Source organism: Schistocerca americana, chromosome 2 (genome assembly GCF_021461395.2).
Source record: "Schistocerca americana isolate TAMUIC-IGC-003095 chromosome 2, iqSchAmer2.1, whole genome shotgun sequence".
NCBI lineage: Eukaryota > Metazoa > Arthropoda > Insecta > Orthoptera > Acrididae > Schistocerca > Schistocerca americana.
The window spans coordinates 709,669,997-709,688,077 of record NC_060120.1 but is presented as its reverse complement, the minus strand read 5'-3'; the positions used below and the strand labels follow the sequence as shown (position 1 = coordinate 709,688,077).

Below are 18,081 nucleotides of genomic sequence, written 5' to 3'. Positions count from 1 at the left end.
CCGTTCTGCTGTTTCTGCTTCTCTACCGACAACACAGTACGCAAAAAATGGCTCTGACCACTATGGGACTTCTTTGCTCATCAGTTCCCTAGAACTTAGAACTACTTAAACCTAACTAACCTAAGGACATCACACACATCCATGCCCGAGGCAGGATTCGAACCTGCGACCGTTGCAGTCGTGCGGTTCCAGACTGTAGCGCCTATAACCACTCGGTCACCCTGGCCGCCAACGCAGTACTCCCCTCCTCATTAAATACTGACGGATTCACCTCTAATGATACAAAAATGTCCGGATGCATCTGATCTGGCAGCGTACAAGCTACCTGAATGCTGCTTGTGACTCAAATAAAAGTGATTGTGTTGAAACTTAGCTTCTTCAGCCTTCAAAAACCTTCTTTTCCAACAAGAACGAAGTAACAAGCGTGCGTAAATTCGGAAACGACGCTGCTTGATCAATGCGTGTTTAACAGAGAATCAGAGAACAGCGCTCTCTTACCTGTAGCACGAAAACTGTATGCTACGTTTAGTGTGCGTTATTTTTTTGTGATGTGATTATTTAGCTGAATTCACATCCACTTCAGTCGTGTGTAAGACGTATTTAATTTCTACATACCAGATAAATAAACGAAAGGAGTCTTTTATGGTATATCCAAATGTCTTTGTAAAATTTAATAAATAATCTCCTATGTTACAAAATATCCAAGAGTTCTTATAATTATTGTCTCATTACCAAGAAAGTAACTATGATGCTGCAGTACTAAATTTCCGTCTGCAGTATTGCCGGAAGATAAATATGATGAGATGAAATTTATCTGCAATCAAGAATTTAGAAGATAGCATACGAGAACTAATGCATTGTAACTGAAGGGTAATAATTCAAAGATAAATACAGGTATGATATCGTTTTATTAATGTGTCCATACTTTCAAAGCATAAACACACAGTCAACATAATCTGTTCAAACTATTCAGAGGTCGCTTCGGCCACAGATTTACTTCCGCCACAAGCTGACAGAATAAAAACCGTTAGCTGCATTGAACAATGGACGGATAACTTATCGGCAGTGGTCTCATCAGTGGAACGATTTCAGACTTCTCCGTTAGTGATTAACTGAAACTACGGGAAATCTAGCTCGGAGGCCCGGACATGCATCTCGAAGTTGTTAAAGGAAAGCGAAATATAAATTAGCCTTAGCAGAAGTGCTAAAATTTTTGTTCATTAATAAACATTGTTTTAAAAAGGAGTAATTTTTATTCGTAAAATTTGTGTTGTTTTGAAATATAGCGTTATTAGAGAAAATGGGGAAAACGATCAGTGTTATGTTAATAACAATGCCGACCGAAACGAGTAACAGAAACATAGCACAATTGGTGCAGTAATGTCCCTGTTGCAGTGTGTCGCGGCTTAAGATACACGTGTCGGTCAGTGTGGTCTATACAGAAGTCTACATCTACATTTATACTCCGAAAGCCACACAATGGTGTGTGGCGGAGGGCACTTTACGCGCCACTGTCATTACCTCCATTTTCTGTTCCAGTCGCGTGTGGTTCGCGGGAAGAACGACTGCCGGAAAGCCTCCGTGCGCGCTCGAATCTCTCTAATTTTACATCCGTAATCTCCTCCGGCGGCATAAGTAGAGGGAAGCAATATATTCGATACCTCATCCAGAAACGCACCCTCTCGAAACCTGGACAGCAAGCTGCACCGCGATGCAGAGCGCCTCTCTTGCGGAGTCTGCCACTTGATTTTGCTAAAAATCTCCGTAACGCTATCACGCTTACCAAATAACCCTGCGACGAAACGCGCCGCTCTTGCGCTTATCTGTTGTACTGCAGAGTCGCACCAATTCTCGTCTGGAAATATTTTTTTGAAGTGACGTAGCAGTGAAATACAATGCTCCATTTCCTTTAAATTATTAAATAACTGTATGTCATTTCTATGAAATAATAAAGAGGAAGGTAATTATAGTAACGGCAATAAATTAAAAACTTAAAAACAATTTATTCAAAATATACAATAAATACAGAAAGCAGCTGATCTACTGCTTGTGCCTGCATAAAATGGCTTTGTCTCCTTGTAGCCCTTGAGAACGGAGAAATTAACACTAAAAATAAAAGTTCTTTAGCCTTAGTTTCCATCATTTAGCACTGACCATTCGTAATGCCCAAACTTTGGAGGAGAGTTTCAAAAGTTCGAATAAACGGAGAATGCTGGGTGATTTTTTGTAGCATTCAGTCACTTAAAACTTTTCGAGAAAAGCGGCGAATGGTGGACGCACGAAGCTTTCTTTTATTTGCATATTATATTTAATATTTTGACCCTATGTATCTTGAAACTGAGTGCGTCAACATTTTTCAATATTTGTTCGATTTCTGCTGTTATCACAGGAAACAACAGGACTGTAAAACTAAAAATTGGGTTTTTAATAAAACAGTTATTTTGAGCGGTTTTAATAGTCAGCTTAAAATGCCGTGGCAAAACAATGACTTTACCGAAAACCGGTTGTTTCGGTGATAACCGCTATCCCTAACCTGACCCACTCTTCATAAAAATCTGACATACTCACTCTCCGATGACGGCAAACCCAATCAAAACCAAGGAGTGGCCGCAATAAAGCATACTCCACCAGACACTGGAATGACTCTCACGCAAATTCGGTTGTAAGGAAGAGTTATATCACACATTCATTGCGGTGATAAACTTCCAATTACTGCATCGCTGTTGTGCAAGTGATTGATATACTACCGCAGAACACGATTTAAAAGTGAAATCGGGCTCTCTGGCCGCGCCAGTAGTTACTAAACCATTACTGGTACCGTAGCGGAGAACCTGCAAAAGGATGCGATAGACACCTCCCGCCCAGAAAGTGGGATACAGAGCTCGCGCACACGCACACGCGCACACGCACACGCGCCCACACACACACATCCACCCACCCACCCTTCCACACACACACACACACACACACACACACACACACACACACGGCGTATTTATGGCAGCGTTCCGGATCCCAACGGCGGGCAGACGTCACACATAAAGCAAGCTAACTGCGCTATACTGGCGCTGCCGGGCGGCCTCTGTCAATAAAGCCCGCCAGAAATACTGTATGTTTAGGCAGTCAGGATTTGCAAGCCACTTGCCAGGCCTCCGGTCAGTATCCAATAAAAGCCGCCGCCGGGGAAATGGACTGTAAACATCGCATTGGCTGTCTGAAATTACCGAAATCAAACTGCGGGGAAGTTGCTCTCCAAATACACTTGCCAGTTAAACAAAGAGCTAGCCGGTTACTCCAGTCGTTTTTTATCATTTCTCGGGAGTTCAACACGATGAGAAGAAGGTGTTCATGTTTTATGTTGCACCGTACCGCTGTAGAGATTATTGTGAATCGTTCAATACGAGTAAGGAATGTCCGACATGTCCCTGTACCGCACTCAAATGGCTCTGAGCACTATGGGACTTAACATCTATGGTCATCAGTCCCCTAGAACTTAGAACTACTTAAACCTAACTAACCTAAGGACAGCACACAACACCCAGCCATCACGAGGCAGAGAAAATCCCTGACCCCGCCGGGAATCGAACCCGGGAACCCGGGCGTGGGAAGCGAGAACGCTACCGCACGACCACGAGATGCGGGCTGTACCGCACTCATTTCATACTACGCTGACGGGAAAAAATCGTAGCACCATGAAGCAGTTGGACGAAAATTGGTAGGAGTGTTTCTACAACTGAAATATGTCTATCCAGTTGCATAAGATTGGTCCCAGTAGCTCCATTATGAGGATGGTAATCAGGTTTGCTTTAAACATACGCTCTAATGGTCGTGAGCGTTAGTTACCTTTGAAATTCAAATGATTCAAATGGCTATGAGCACTATGGGACTTAACATCTGTGGTCATGAGTCCCCTAGAACTTAGAACTACTTAAACCTAACTAACCTAAGGACATCACACACATCCACGCCCGAGGCAGGATTCGAACCTGCGACCGTAGCGGTCACGCGGTTCCAAACTGAAGCGCCTAGAACCGCACGGCCACACCGGCCGGCCCTTTGAAATTGGACGTGGTTAGTTGATGTAAGTCAAGAATGCATTTAAGCCGACAAAGACGTCATTATCAACACCTCACTGAATTTGAATGAGGTCATGTATTAGGGCTACGAGAAGCTGGATGTTCTTCCGCGGTACTGCAGGAATACTTATCAGGAATGTGGCTACTGTACATGATTGCTAACAGCGGTGGTCGCGGGAATGTATGGTCGCAAGAAGACCGTATTCCGGACGATCATGTGCCCCTACCGAGAGCGAAGACCATCGGGTTCAGCATATAGCTGCGTCGTATCGTACTGCATTTGCGGCAGCAATTTGAGCAGCAGTTGACAGCACAGTGACACTACGAACTGTTACAAATCAGTAACTTCAAAAAAATGGTTCAAATGGCTCTGAGCACTATGGTTCAAAAATGGCTCTAGGCATTATGGGACTTAACTTCTGAGATCATCAGTCCCCTAGAGCTTAGAACTACTTAAACCTAACCTAAGGACATCACACACATCCATGCCCGAGGCAGGATTCGAACCAGCGACCGTGGCGGTCGCGCGGTTCCAGACTGTAGCGCCTAGAAGCGCTCGGCCACTCCGGCCGGCGAGCACTATGGGACTTAACATCTGAGGTCATCAGTCCCCTAGAACTTAGAATTACTTAAACCTATCCAACCTAAGGACATCAGACACATGCATGCCCGAGGCAGGATTCGAACCTGCGACCGCAGCGGTCGCGCGGTTCCAGACTGAAGCGCCTAGAAGCGCTCGGCCACAGCGGACGGCTCAGTTACTTCAAAGACAATTCAGACCCAGACTCGCTGTAGCGTGCTTTCCACTGGCCAAAAACTACAGCCATTTGCGGCTTCAGTGGTGTCAAGCGAGAGGTCATTGGAGGGCGGGGTGGAGATCTGCTGTGTCTTTCGATGAAACCTAGTTCTCTCTTGGTGCCAGCGATGGGCTTTTGTTGGTCAGAAGAAGGCAGTTAAGGACCTGCAACCAACGTGTCTGCGTGCTAGACACACTGGAACTACACCTGAAGTCCTGGAGTTAGGGTTTGGCTACTATTTTGAATGACAGCAGGATCACTCCCGTGGTTTTCCACGCACCCTGATTACAAAACTGCACGTCAGTCTGGTGATTCGACCTGTCGTGCTGCCATTCATGAACAGCATTTGCCGGCCGTTGTGGCCGAGCGGTTCTAGGCGCTTCAGTCCGGACCCGCGCGACTGTTACGGTCGCAGGTTCGAATCCTGTCTCGGGCATGGATGTATGTGATGTCCTTAGGTTAGTTAGGTTTAAGTAGTTCTAAGTTCTAGGGGACTGATGACCTTAGATGTTAAGTCCAATAGTGCTCAGAGCTATCTGAAGCATTTTTTTTAACAGCATTCCAGGGAATGTTTTCCAACATGATAACGCAGGCCTACATATCGCTGTTTTAAAACATGCTCTACACAGTGTCGACATGTTGCCTTGGCCTGCTCAATCACGAGATCTGCCTCCAGTCGAACACATATGGGACATTATCGGACGATGACTCTAGCGTCATCCACAAACAGCATCAAGCGTACCTCTTTTGTCCGCACACGTGCACCAGGCATGGAACTCCAATCCCACAAACTAACATCCGACACGTGTAAAACACAATTAATACACGTTTTCATGCTTGCCTTCAACATTCTGGGGGTAACATCGGTTATTAGTATACCAGAATTTCACATTTGCAGTAGCTTACCTCGAGTTTACATTGACCTGTCATCTTGCAACACTAATAAAAAAAATGGCTCTCAGCACTATGGGACTTAAATACCCAGGTCATCAGTCCCCTAGAACTTAGAACAACTTAAACCTAACTAACATAAGGATATCACAAACATCCATGCCCGAGGCAGGATTGGAACCTGCGACCGTAGCGGTCGCGCGGTTCCAGACTGTAGCGCCTAGAACCGCTCGGCCCCTCCGGCCGGCGCAACACTAATCACTTAAATATGTTAGGTAGAGCAATATATTCCCGAAATTTTTTTACTCTACGTTAATTGTTTTTGTTGTGGTTGCCTGGTTGAAGTGCGTGTTCCGCTACAGCTGACTTTTCTATTTTTCCAAGTCGACAAAGACTTTTATGCTCTTTCAGTCGCGTGTTTACCAAGTGAAGTTTTCGGATACCGAAGTTTTATCTACAACGTTAAATTACTATCCTCGGCTATATAGAGAAGCTATCGAAATTTATAAACATCACGATAATTTTAATAGGAAAGAGGAGACTATGAAACTTAGCGATATATGAACAGTGGCTCTACAAAATTGCTAACAATTTTTATCTTGGACAAGGTGGTAATCGATAGTCAACCTTATCTTTGCTATGGATTATCGGTGGCTCTACAAAATTGCTAACAATTTTTATCTTTGACAAGGTGGTAATCGATAGTCAACCTTATCTTTGCTATGGATTATCACTGCTCATCACGTGTCACCTGAACCACGCCCCCCTTTCTCACAATATATAAGTCGCTCTCAGACACCCGACCAGTCAGTCGGCAAGACTCAGCGGAGCAGCGCCTCTGAGGAAGTCCAGCGCAGTTCTGGACGAAACGTAAGGAGCAGAAAAGTTCTTGGACCACGACCTCACATCCCGGAAAGTATATCAACAGCCATGTCACCCGGTCGTGAAAGCCTTCATTCTACATACCTTGTGCGGTTTCCAGCTTTTATCTTGTTAATGAAGCGCAGTAGACATTTTTTCACGAAAATATTAATGTCCTCCCTTTGTTTAATAATTACGTAGCTACCACAAACATAACAGAGCACTTTTAGGTTAGTCAAACATTTGTGAGAACTCATTTCTAAGAACCATTAAAACTGAATACAACACCACACATAACATAACAGAACACGTTTCGGTTATTCAAACATTTGTGAGAACTCATTTCTAAGAAACAGTAAACCCGAATACAACACCACAAATATAACCTCAAAAGCGCTGTAGCATGTCAACAATGAACTAAAGTGTCCCGCCTAACAGCCAGACGGGAATCACAAGCACGGCCACCTGCTCCATCTTACCAAGATAAAATTTCCCATATTTGCAATACAAGTTCTATTGGAACCTATGTTTAAATGAGGAGTGAGTTATTTGATTGGTGAAAAAATTTTACATCATAGCAAAACTAATAACACATCTGAAATCCGGCGGGGACAGGGATTTTCTCTGCCTCGTGATGACTGGGTGTTGTGTGATGTCCTTAGGTTAGTTAGGTTTATGTAGTTCTATGTTCTAGGGGACTGATGACCATAGATGTTAAGTCCCATAGTGTATTAAAAAAAAAAATCTGCAGAGAAGTACTGCAGGAACATCGGAAACATCTTGGTGCTTAGTTTTTATCTGACGATGTCGTGGAGCTGTGTGTTGCAGCCTTAGTCTTTGTTGCCACGATTTATAAAGTGCATGTGTCACTGAGGGGTGTTATTTTCTGAGGAACATGGGAAATATCTCAGTTCACACAGGAGGAATGTGGTAGTGAGGGCGAATCGAAGAATTAGATTTTTTAATGGGTTCTGAAAAAGTGCAGCGCTTATGTCAAGAAAATCGCCCACAAGACGCTAGAGCAGGCAATTCTAGAGTATTGCTTCAGCGTTTGGGGTCCCAAAAAACCATCCAACCCGATTTAACGTGTTTCGTCATCTTACCTGATTTACGCAACGCACAGGACTATGTTCCTACTGCCATAATTTGCCAGAGGTACATTTACATAAAGGAGAACCTTCAAAAACTTTTGCGATTTGCTTTTAAATATGGCACTTTGAGTTATTACGTGCGGATGCACGTGGGTAGCAAGGAGTAGCTCATATATCTGCAGAACAAAATATGTGGTTGAGATGATGCTATTTTTCCATCAAAGCTCATGAACAAAATAAATAAGCTGCAGCCTTTTGCTATCGTGTACCATCAACTTCGAACAAGAATCCTTATGAATGTGTGATATGGCATATTGCATGATGGATCGCATGCACATTTAGCATGAGTTTTTTAAGCCTTTTGGCCGAATTATGTGCGCCTGCAGGTAGACTATCTGGGGTAGCTAAGTAGCATGCTCTGACAGATTTATCGATGTGTAGCTGTTGGATTATTTGGTATGAAGATGTTTAAAACAAACCTTCATGTCACCCAGTTGCTCCACGCGACGAATACTGCATATAGGTATGGTGCACTGGTCTAAGGATCAGCAGTAGCTCATCCAAGGATACGTATTACACTATATACTTATTAACCGGTAACACTCTATAGTTAATTTTTCCTACATTGTTATATAAGGTTCTCACACGTAATACAATGTACTCTAGCTCTCCGACACCTCATTTTATGACACTGAATACTGATCTTCATCACCTGTGATAATTAGAGGTCTACAGCTGTCACGCTACTACTTTGTCATGACACCATCTTTTACCCTTTGTAAAATTTCCAGAATCTGTCTGACAATGCATCTGCGCTATTTAGTAGCCAGTACATACTTCAATCAACAAATACACTTTCGTGTAGGAACTGCGCATAGGCAACTGTTAAAGATTTCGCACTCATTTCCTCGAAAGAACTTACGAAGTGAATAACATTGCTTTCGGCACAATTTAAAAATTTCTGCTTTATTCTGATGATGGAGTGGACTGTGCTATACGTTTGTACCGTAAGAGTTAGTGAAGTAGGAGACACTATCAACCTTTCAAATATTTTACGGAGCATGCAATTTTCTGTATTGAAACTGGTCTGAGACTCATTAGTATCTTAAATAGGTTGCTAACTCTTCTGAATATTTGCAACTTAGCAAGCAATGCAGCCTCTTGCGAAGGGAGATACTTGGAATTATTGGTTTATAAATTTGATTTTGAGTTCATCATCGTGCCGTACTGAATATTCAGACTCGCAGTTTGAGGGGACAGGAATCAGGCTAATTACATACATCTAATTTTTCAAAACAGATGGAAGTCTGGTGGCTAATTCAGAAACATCATCTCACCTGGAAATGAGACATTCCGTTGGAGCATTTTATAGACTTATCATCGAATAGGAAAGAAGATGCTAAACCCATACCGCGCCGCGGCAGCTATGGGGGGAAATGGAACAGTACCGTAAAAAAAAAAAAAAAAAAAAAAAAAAAAAAAAAAAAAAAAAAAAAACAGTGTGGCATAAAACTATTTATTTGAATTGGTTAGAAGCGAAATTTATGTAGTGAAAAACTACTTATACAACCAGAAAGCGTTCTAGATCGGAATCAGGAGATGTTTGGGACCAGTACTGTTACTTACGTAATGAATTACTGAATGAACATTACGTGTACTTCATGCGTTGACGCGACGGCGAGTGGAATAAGGAGCATTGTCATTAACATCGACATACAGAAACATTCCATTTCATTGAGTGAGCTTGTGGCCTCGTTACCATTTTCCTTTATAAAGTTATATACAAATTATAGCATATAGTATATCTCAAACGGTTTAGCATGTTTAGTTTGTAATAAATGCTCCCCAACAAAAATTAAATCAAAAATTACTTTTGTATCATGGATAGCTGGAGGCTACCCAGTCATATTCCGTGACATTGTAATGTGACATATCCTACTTTCTCTTTCTGCAGAAGAAATATGTTACACCAACTAGTACATGATGATCAAGTCACAGGCTTCGAATAATTTTGTAAGTAACAATTAAAATTTGTGCGGTTGATTACTGAGATATTTCTTTGCTACATACCACCTGTAAGAAGCGACTTAGACTACGATTTGATGGAACAGCAGGAAACACGCACATTATATCGGGATGCGGAAAGCTGAAAAGCATAATATGTGGAGATGTCTAACAGAACGCGCAAAATGTCTGATGATGGAGGTGCTGTGATCCTCGCATCATTTATCAAATCCGCAGAAAACTACAGTTTTCTCATGTTTCGGATGCACATTGACGTACGTTTACAACCCTTCTCAGCCAGGAAGATCATTTCTTCGAATAATCCGTGTTCTGTTTACTTCATCGCGAAGGAGGAGGGGGCGTTCAGAGATCGCCTTGTTGACTGACAAGAGCTAGCAGGAAAGCAGCGTTCAAGAGTAACCGTGCTGTACTACTGCTGTGAACGCGGCAACTGTCGGAAATAAGCACCTACTGCTGCAGGGGAAATTCGCTAGATCTCGACCACCAATGACAACTACATTGAGGTGACCAAGGTTAGGGATACCTCCTAATATCATGTCGGACCTACTGTTGTCCGGCGTCGCGCAGCAGCTCCAAGTGTCACGGATTCCAGAAGCCGTCGGGAGTCCCGTGCAAAAATATTTAGCCATGCCGCCTCTATAGCCATCCATAATTGGAACACGAAGTCCACGAATGGCTGCAAAGAGTCTCCAAGTAGCCGAACATAACCATATCCAGTCAATGATCGGTTCAATTGGACAAGAGGACCCAGCCCATCCCATGTAAACGAAGCCTATACCATCACGGAGCCACTACCAGCTTGCACTGTGCTTTGTTGATACCTTGAGTCGATGGCTTCGGGGTGGGGGAAGGTGGGGGGGAGGGGGGTTGGGTCTACGCCAGACTCCTACCCTACCATTAGCTCTTACCAACTGAAATCGGGATTCATCTGACCAGGCCACGGTTTTCAGTCGTCTAGGGTCCAACCGACGTGGTTGGTCGACAGCGATGTCATGCTGTTAGCAGAAGCGCCGTAGGTCCCACGTTGATTTCTGCGGTTATTTCACGCAGTATTGCTTGTCCGTTGGCACTAACAGTTCTACACAAACTTCGCTGCTCTCAATTGTTAAGTGGAAACCGTCGGCCACTGGCCATCGCGTAGTCCATGATGAGAGGTAATGCCTGAAATTTTGTATTCTCGGCACACTCTAGACACTGCGGATCTCAGAATACTGAAATCCCAACAATTTCCGAAATGGAATGTCCCACGCGCCTAACTCCAACTACCATTCCGCGTTCAAGGTCTGTTAATTCTGTGGCCATAATCACGTCGGACATCTTTTCATGTTAATCACCTGAGTACAAATGACAGCTTCGCCAATACACTACCCTCTTATACATTGTGTACGCGATACTACCGTCATCCGCATATACATGGTGGTCCATTGATCGTGACCGGGCCAAATATTTCACGAAATAAGCATCAAACGATAAAACTACAAAGAACGAAACTCGTCTAGCTTGAAGGGAGAAACCAGATGGCGTTGTGGCTGACCCGCTAGATGGCGCTGCCATGGGTCAAACGGCTATCAATTGCGTTTTTTTAAATAGGAACCCCCATTTTTATTACATATTCGTGTAGTGCGTAAATATATATGAATGTTTTAGTTGGACCACTTTTTTCGCTTTGTGATAGATGGCGCTGTAATAGTCACAAACGTATAAGTACGTGGTATCACGTAACATTCCGCCAGTGCGGACGGTATTTTCTTCGTGATCCATTACCCGTGTTAAAATGGACAGTTTACTAATTGCGAAAAACGTCGATATCGTGGACCACCCTGTATATATATCGCAAAGTTCGAGAAAAACGATCAATGGCGTTATATGTTTGGGGCTGATCATTGGCTCGGTAGATCAACCTGATTGTGGCTTTCGAAAACTTTCCGAAAATGTATAGAAAAAGTTTAACGTAATTCGTCGGAAATTGATGTACACTGAACCCCATCGCGTATTAGGGTAAATGATCAGTTTTTATTGGTGTAGCTTTCGGAAAGATGGAGGGTGATAAATAGACGGACTGAAAATTATACTTCCAGGCAGATAGACAGTTAAACACAAACACACATAGAAATAGAGACTTACAAATACACAGAGGTAGATATTTTTCTTGTTAATGTACGTTGAGAGAGTGAGAACATACGCTATTCTAGATGGTTTACCTGTACAAGTAAAGCCGTTTTAAACTCCTCAGGCTTTGTATTTTAGGCATAGTTTGTTGGTATTTCGTCCGCCTCCGTAGCCGAATGGTTAGTACCCTCACGCTGGAGCCCGGATTCGATTCCCGGCAGTACCAGGGATTTTTCCTTGGTGAGAGGACTGGGCGGTCTGCATTCAGCCTCTTGATGCCAACTGAAGAGTTACCTGATTGAGAGGTAGCTGCTCCAAGATCGGTATGTCGACAACGGCCGGGAATGCTGTCTGCTGACCCTATGCCCCTTCGTACCGCGTCCGATGATGAATGACTGAGGATGACATTGTGGTCGGTCGACTATCGAGTGGTCTTCAGAGCCTGTTTACGGGGTGTCCTTTCCTTCCCACTGACATTTTACTCTTCCTTAACGCCTAGCATAGTTGCTACCCTTAGGTCCGGTGATATGGATGAGCCAGCTGACGCAAGTTTGAGGTCGGAGGACCAGATGTAGTCCGACATCTTGGATTTACAGGCGTTCCCTCAATCCAGCTATACTATCGTGAATCGCAGAAAATAATGTTGAGATTATTTACTAAAACTGAAATCTCGTTCATAACTATCGGTTATCGTTAAAATGAAACCTTTACAGGGCATTATTAAAAGAAAATGACAAGATATGCCTTTGCTTCGCTTATTTAACTACAGATTCGGAAGCAACAAGAATGTTTATTTAACCAAGTGTAAGCCACAGAATCGACTAACTAGGTTTAAACAATAACCTCTTATAATCATGTGTGTCTTCCAGCATCACTGTAGGAAATGTGAAAAAATGAAACGCATGCGAATGACATTTTTCTATTGTTATTTGTAGGTAATTATTAAAGCGCCTACTTCAAGTAAAATCAGCTTTTATCCCTACCGTTACATTATTTCTCACAATTACAGCATTTATTCGGATTCTATGCGCTGTTTTGTAAGAACTGTTCTTCCACTAGAAAGTTACTAAATGCAAACAAGTACTATATAACAATGGATTGAAAACACGATTCGCGGAGGGTAAACACACAGGTGAGTCACCATACTTGCGTAATGAATATTAGTCATAATCAGCACAACTTATGTAGTTTCAATGCGACAAAGAAGACCGTAGACAGGTAAGGGTCGTAGCTTTGAGTGACACACCGGAAGTAAAAATGGAAGGCAAACTACAATTACATTGCGACATAAGGACTGATATCGAAGTACGTTGAGCATCTGAGCTATTGCTACACCCCAGTTCATTAAAAATTGAGTACTGTGAATCAACCAGCATGTGATATAGACATTCCAGCACAATGGTCGCTGGACGTTATCAATTTCGCATGTCCTGGTCTATTGCCTACAGTTTTTAAAAATTGCACCATATCACGCAGTTCTTCAAATCTCATATGAGGCATTTTATCACCTTCTGTGGTCAGTTGTATTGGGGACATGTAGATGATGAACGAGGGGGCCATACTATGCTCATGGGAGCAGCATCGTATTATGATTGTGGTAACCCACCGTTGTTTACAACATTTGTCATTCACCGCATGTGGAGAGTGATAGCCATTTATGAGCTTATGTCAGCAGTACCGTTTTATATGACCAGTGATCTCGGTTGTAATGTGTTATAAAGATCCCCCGGGCACCTTGTGCAAAAGTGGTTCCTCGAGAAAAGAAAGTTTTTGGTGCCCTGTAGTCATTATGGAGAAGCAAGTGACTAGTGTCTGACAGGATGAGACGGCGCGAACTGAGAGAAACTGAGTGCACGTGCGCTAGTGATGAGCTAAAATATTAGTCACGAGTAATAAATAGGTTACAACATGCCAGTTACTTCAGGCAATAGCTTCCCGAGAGTTATTGATTGTTTAGTAGGTGAAGTGCGCTGACACAGGTGAAATAGTTCGCATTAGGCCTACTCAGGCAATGTTTTATATGGTTAAGGAAATTATCTTGAATTTTAATTTATTTAAGACCAGCGACAAATCCCAGGTTCGCACTGGTATCATTAAGCATCAACGTCTGGACGACTTGTTTATAATATGCAGTGATATACACAAGCCTTACTCACGAATCATCTATTTGTTAGTGAAAACCGTATCGAAATCCCTACAGCAGTTCCTGAGACCACCGTTCACATACAAGCAAAAAAACGCGGACTTTAAAGTATAATATCTATAGATTGTGCACAATGTTTTCTCGCTTTCTTTAATAAATTTCCATTCGAAAACAGTCCCTCGCTCGTGTATCGTGCTTAAGCAAGTGCGAAGAGAATTGTGAATTCATAAATATATTGTCGGGTTGCTCCGCAGCAGATGTTTTTTCATGTTGTTGACAGATGTTTTGAAACATAATGTTTGATCAGTACTATGTGACTGTGCTGTTTCGTTACTTTCGCCTCTCAGAGAAAAATATCGCCACAAATAACTAAATTTTTTTTGCAGTGTTATCAACCACGCGCAACCAAACATAAAACTGAGTGTAAAATTTCTACATTTCAGCTTACTAAAGTACGACAGCGTGCTGAAAAGTAATACCTCCGAATATTTTACGTGAAAATCCTTAAGGGTTTTTACATAAAACAAACGTTGATATCATTCTAAATCTTTTTTCTTCATGTCCCTCTGTCGCTTAAGTACTACGAAGTGTAGCATGTAACATAGGCATGTGTAACGTGATTGTGTCAGTGCGTGAGAAATATCGTGCTGTAGTCCAGATTAGAATTCGAAGCATATGGAGTACTGTCTCCTTCAGCATGGCAACGCCTCGCCACACACGAGCGCTGCGACATCTGCAACAATCCGACACATTGGTTATACTGTCATCGATCATCCTCCAGACAGTTCGGTCTTAGCCCCATCCGATTTTAATCTGTTTCCAAAACTTAAAGAACCTCTTCGAGGACCTAACTGATAGTGATGAAGCGGTGCACGCAGAGGTGAGGTTATGGCTCCGTCAAGAAGAGAGACAAATGTTAGTTAATAACTTTTGTTTTGTTTAAAAAGCTGTAAGATTTGTCACATAGATTCGGAGGCATTTCTTTTCAGCAGGCTCTCGTATATCGTATTGTATTGTATGTTAATCGGAGACCTATAAACGACGGAGAGGCTCCGTCCCCGCCGCAGCCGCAGTGGTCCACAACCCCACGACGACTACCGCAGTCCACTTCACCCCTCCGCCGTCCAACACCGAACCCAGGGTTACTGTGCGGTTCGGCCCCCGGTGGACCCCCCCAGGGAACGTCTCACATCAGACTAGTGTAACCCCTATGTTTGCGTGGTAGAGTAATGGTGGTGTACGCGTACGTGGAGAACTCGTTGGTGCAGCAATCGCCGACATAGTGTAACTGAGGCGGAATAAGGGGAACTAGCCCGCCTAAAAACCATCCACAGAGCGGATCCGCCAGGCGGATTCGTTCCGGGGACCAGAAGCTCTTTCCCGGTCGGGCGGACTGTGTGTGATACTAGCACAACACACGAGAACAATACTGCGGTCCAGAACGCGCAACAGTCCGAGGATTGTAAATGGACTCCGCGCCTTGGAACGGTGGCTTTGCTCACTCGGGGAACGACTGTATACTGGGCAGACCGCCCTGTCAACTGTTACCGAAGAAACGAATCTGCCAGGTCGAACCACGTCTGCCATACGGAACGGCTTTGATTGACCTCTACGAAGAAATGTACACTGGAGGCGCTCTGACCACTCGGAGCTACTTGTTGTAGCAGGTTACCAGGCGGAGTACTGAAGCTGCATACTATAGCAACTAGAGACATACTCGTACGGTACTGATTTGTTTAAATTAATGAAATTTAGACCACAAGAAGAAATGCGCTTTAGTAAAAACTGAATACTTTCCTCATTGGTCTCCAAAAACGAGGTGAATGGTGTAAACAAACTTTTCTGTTGTTAAGCCCAACTGGTGTGGAACGTGCTATTTGCTGCTGCAGTAGTAGCTACGCTAACTGCGTGGCGTGCGCGTTGCAGGTGTATGCACGAGTACGTGGACGTGTACGCGGAGGTGGTGTCGCACGAGGCGAGCGAGCTGGTCAACTCGCCGTTCGGGGGCCGCTACTGCGGCCACATCCCGCCGCGGCGCCGCATCTCGCTGTACCGCGCGCTCGCGCTCGGCTTCTACACGGACCGCAACTACACCACCGCGGACCTCTTCACTGGCAGATACACCTTCATCAACGACAGTAAGTACCGCGCAGCATCTCTGCACTAGCTCGAAGCTTCTGCGATGGCCACCACTGTGGAGCTCGCCGGTCGCTGATATACGTCCTGCATTGACAGTAAGTAACAAGCACATCTCACTCTCATTTTCCACACCCACTACAACTACAGGAAGCGTGCAAAGGATAAGTCCCTGCAGTCGCGCTATTCATCTGTGTCCTCGGTGACTCAGATGGATTGAGCGTCTGCCACGTAAGCAGGAGATCCTGGGTTCGAGTCCCGGTAGGAGCACACATTTTCAGCTGTCCACATCGAGGTATATCAACAACACCTGTCGGCAGCTGAGGCTGTCAGTTAGTCATCATTTATTACAGGATTTTTATTTTTAAAAAATCAACCTATTTCTCAACATCATATCTGCTACACGAATTTAGATACGAACTTGAGGTGTCTACATTTACATCTACAGGGTGGCGCACGAAATGTGTTACCAATTTTTTTTTTTTTCACAATTTACGATTCACATTAGATATCCCGCTGGGGTCTCTACACCAGTACCAGCAGAGTTTGGAAAAACAAATGAGTTACGAAATGACGTCTAATTCACGATACTGCTGCTAGGAGACTAGTAAGCAGCAATGGCTGACAATGGAAGACTGACTACACAGCAACGATCGGCAATTGCATTACTTTTTCATGAAACGAAAAGCCTTGTTGTGACTCAGAGGCGTTTTCGACAACAGTTTAACACATGATGGGTCACTTGCAAGGAGCTCATTCACAGGTTGTACGATAAATTTGTACAGGAAGGAACAGTATTGGAAGCGAAGCGACCTCCGCCTAAGCCTGTTTGTTCGTCGGAGAATATTGAAGCGGTACGAGTTGCTGTACAGAGAAATCCCGGGAAATCGTGTAGAAAGGCAGCAGTGCAACTGGGAATATCCAGACGCTCCGTTCAACGCATTCTTAAAAGTGATCTCCATATGTACTCATACAAGATGACCTGTGCACAGAAGCTCACTGAAGACCACAAGCACCAGAGACTACTGTTTGCTCAGTGGGCGGAGGATACGGAAGAGACTCTCAGCAACGTTTGGTTTTCAGACGAGGCGAATTTTTATTCAGACGGTGTGGTTAACAAACAAAATGTACGCTTTTGGGCCCCTGAAAATCCACAAGTGCTTCATGAACGACAACATTATGCTCCGAGAATTACAGTGTGGGCAGCAATTTCCAGTCACGGACTTATTGGTCCCTTTTTCTTTGAAGAAACTGTGAACAGCGAGCGTTATTTGAGCATGCTTCGCAATAGCTTCATTCCACAGCTTCTTGCTACTGCCTTGCCCTTCAACACGCAGTGGTTCGTGCAAGATGGAGCAAGACCACGTACTGCAAACACTGCGTTGGAGTTTTTACACGATCATTTCGACATGAGGATCATTTCACTCAGATTTCCAGGTCGCTTCAGTGACGGACAAAATTGGCCCCCAATAGTCCAGACCTCAATCCATGTGACTTTTTTCTTTGGGGGTACCTAAGGCAAAAAAATTTTCCCGAAACGTCCACGTGATTTAATGGATCTCAGAAGACTTATTCTTCAAGATTGCAGTGAAATTACGGAAGACATCTGCCGTAAGGTAATCATTAACTTCAGTGTTCGTTTGAAGGAAGTTAGGAAATGAAATGGTGGACATATTGAGCATGTGCTGAGTTAGAACAAATCTCCATGGATGGCTCTTCATTCTAGTATATATTCCTTTCAGATTGTATTGACAATAAAGTTTATATTCAAAAACAAAATGGTAACACATTTCGTGCGCCACCCTGAACATGGATACCCAGCAAATCACACGTAAGTGCCTGGCAGAGGGTTAAAAGAAACAACTTTCACAACAATTCTCTATTATCCAGTCTCTAATACCGCGCGGAAAAAAACGAACATCCATATCTTTCCGTGCGAGCTCTGATTTCCC

At 43.7% G+C, this 18,081-nt stretch overlaps 1 protein-coding gene across 1 annotated transcript in view; it reads left to right on the top strand.

Moving 5' to 3' along the window:
* LOC124595116 (cubilin-like) overlaps nucleotides 1–18,081 on the top strand; it is a 1,106,483-nt gene that overhangs the window by 918,541 nt on the left and 169,861 nt on the right. The window contains exon 4 of the mRNA XM_047133714.1: nucleotides 15,920–16,131. Coding sequence (XP_046989670.1) covers nucleotides 15,920–16,131 — 212 coding nt within the window. The remainder of the gene's footprint in view (nucleotides 1–15,919; nucleotides 16,132–18,081) is intronic.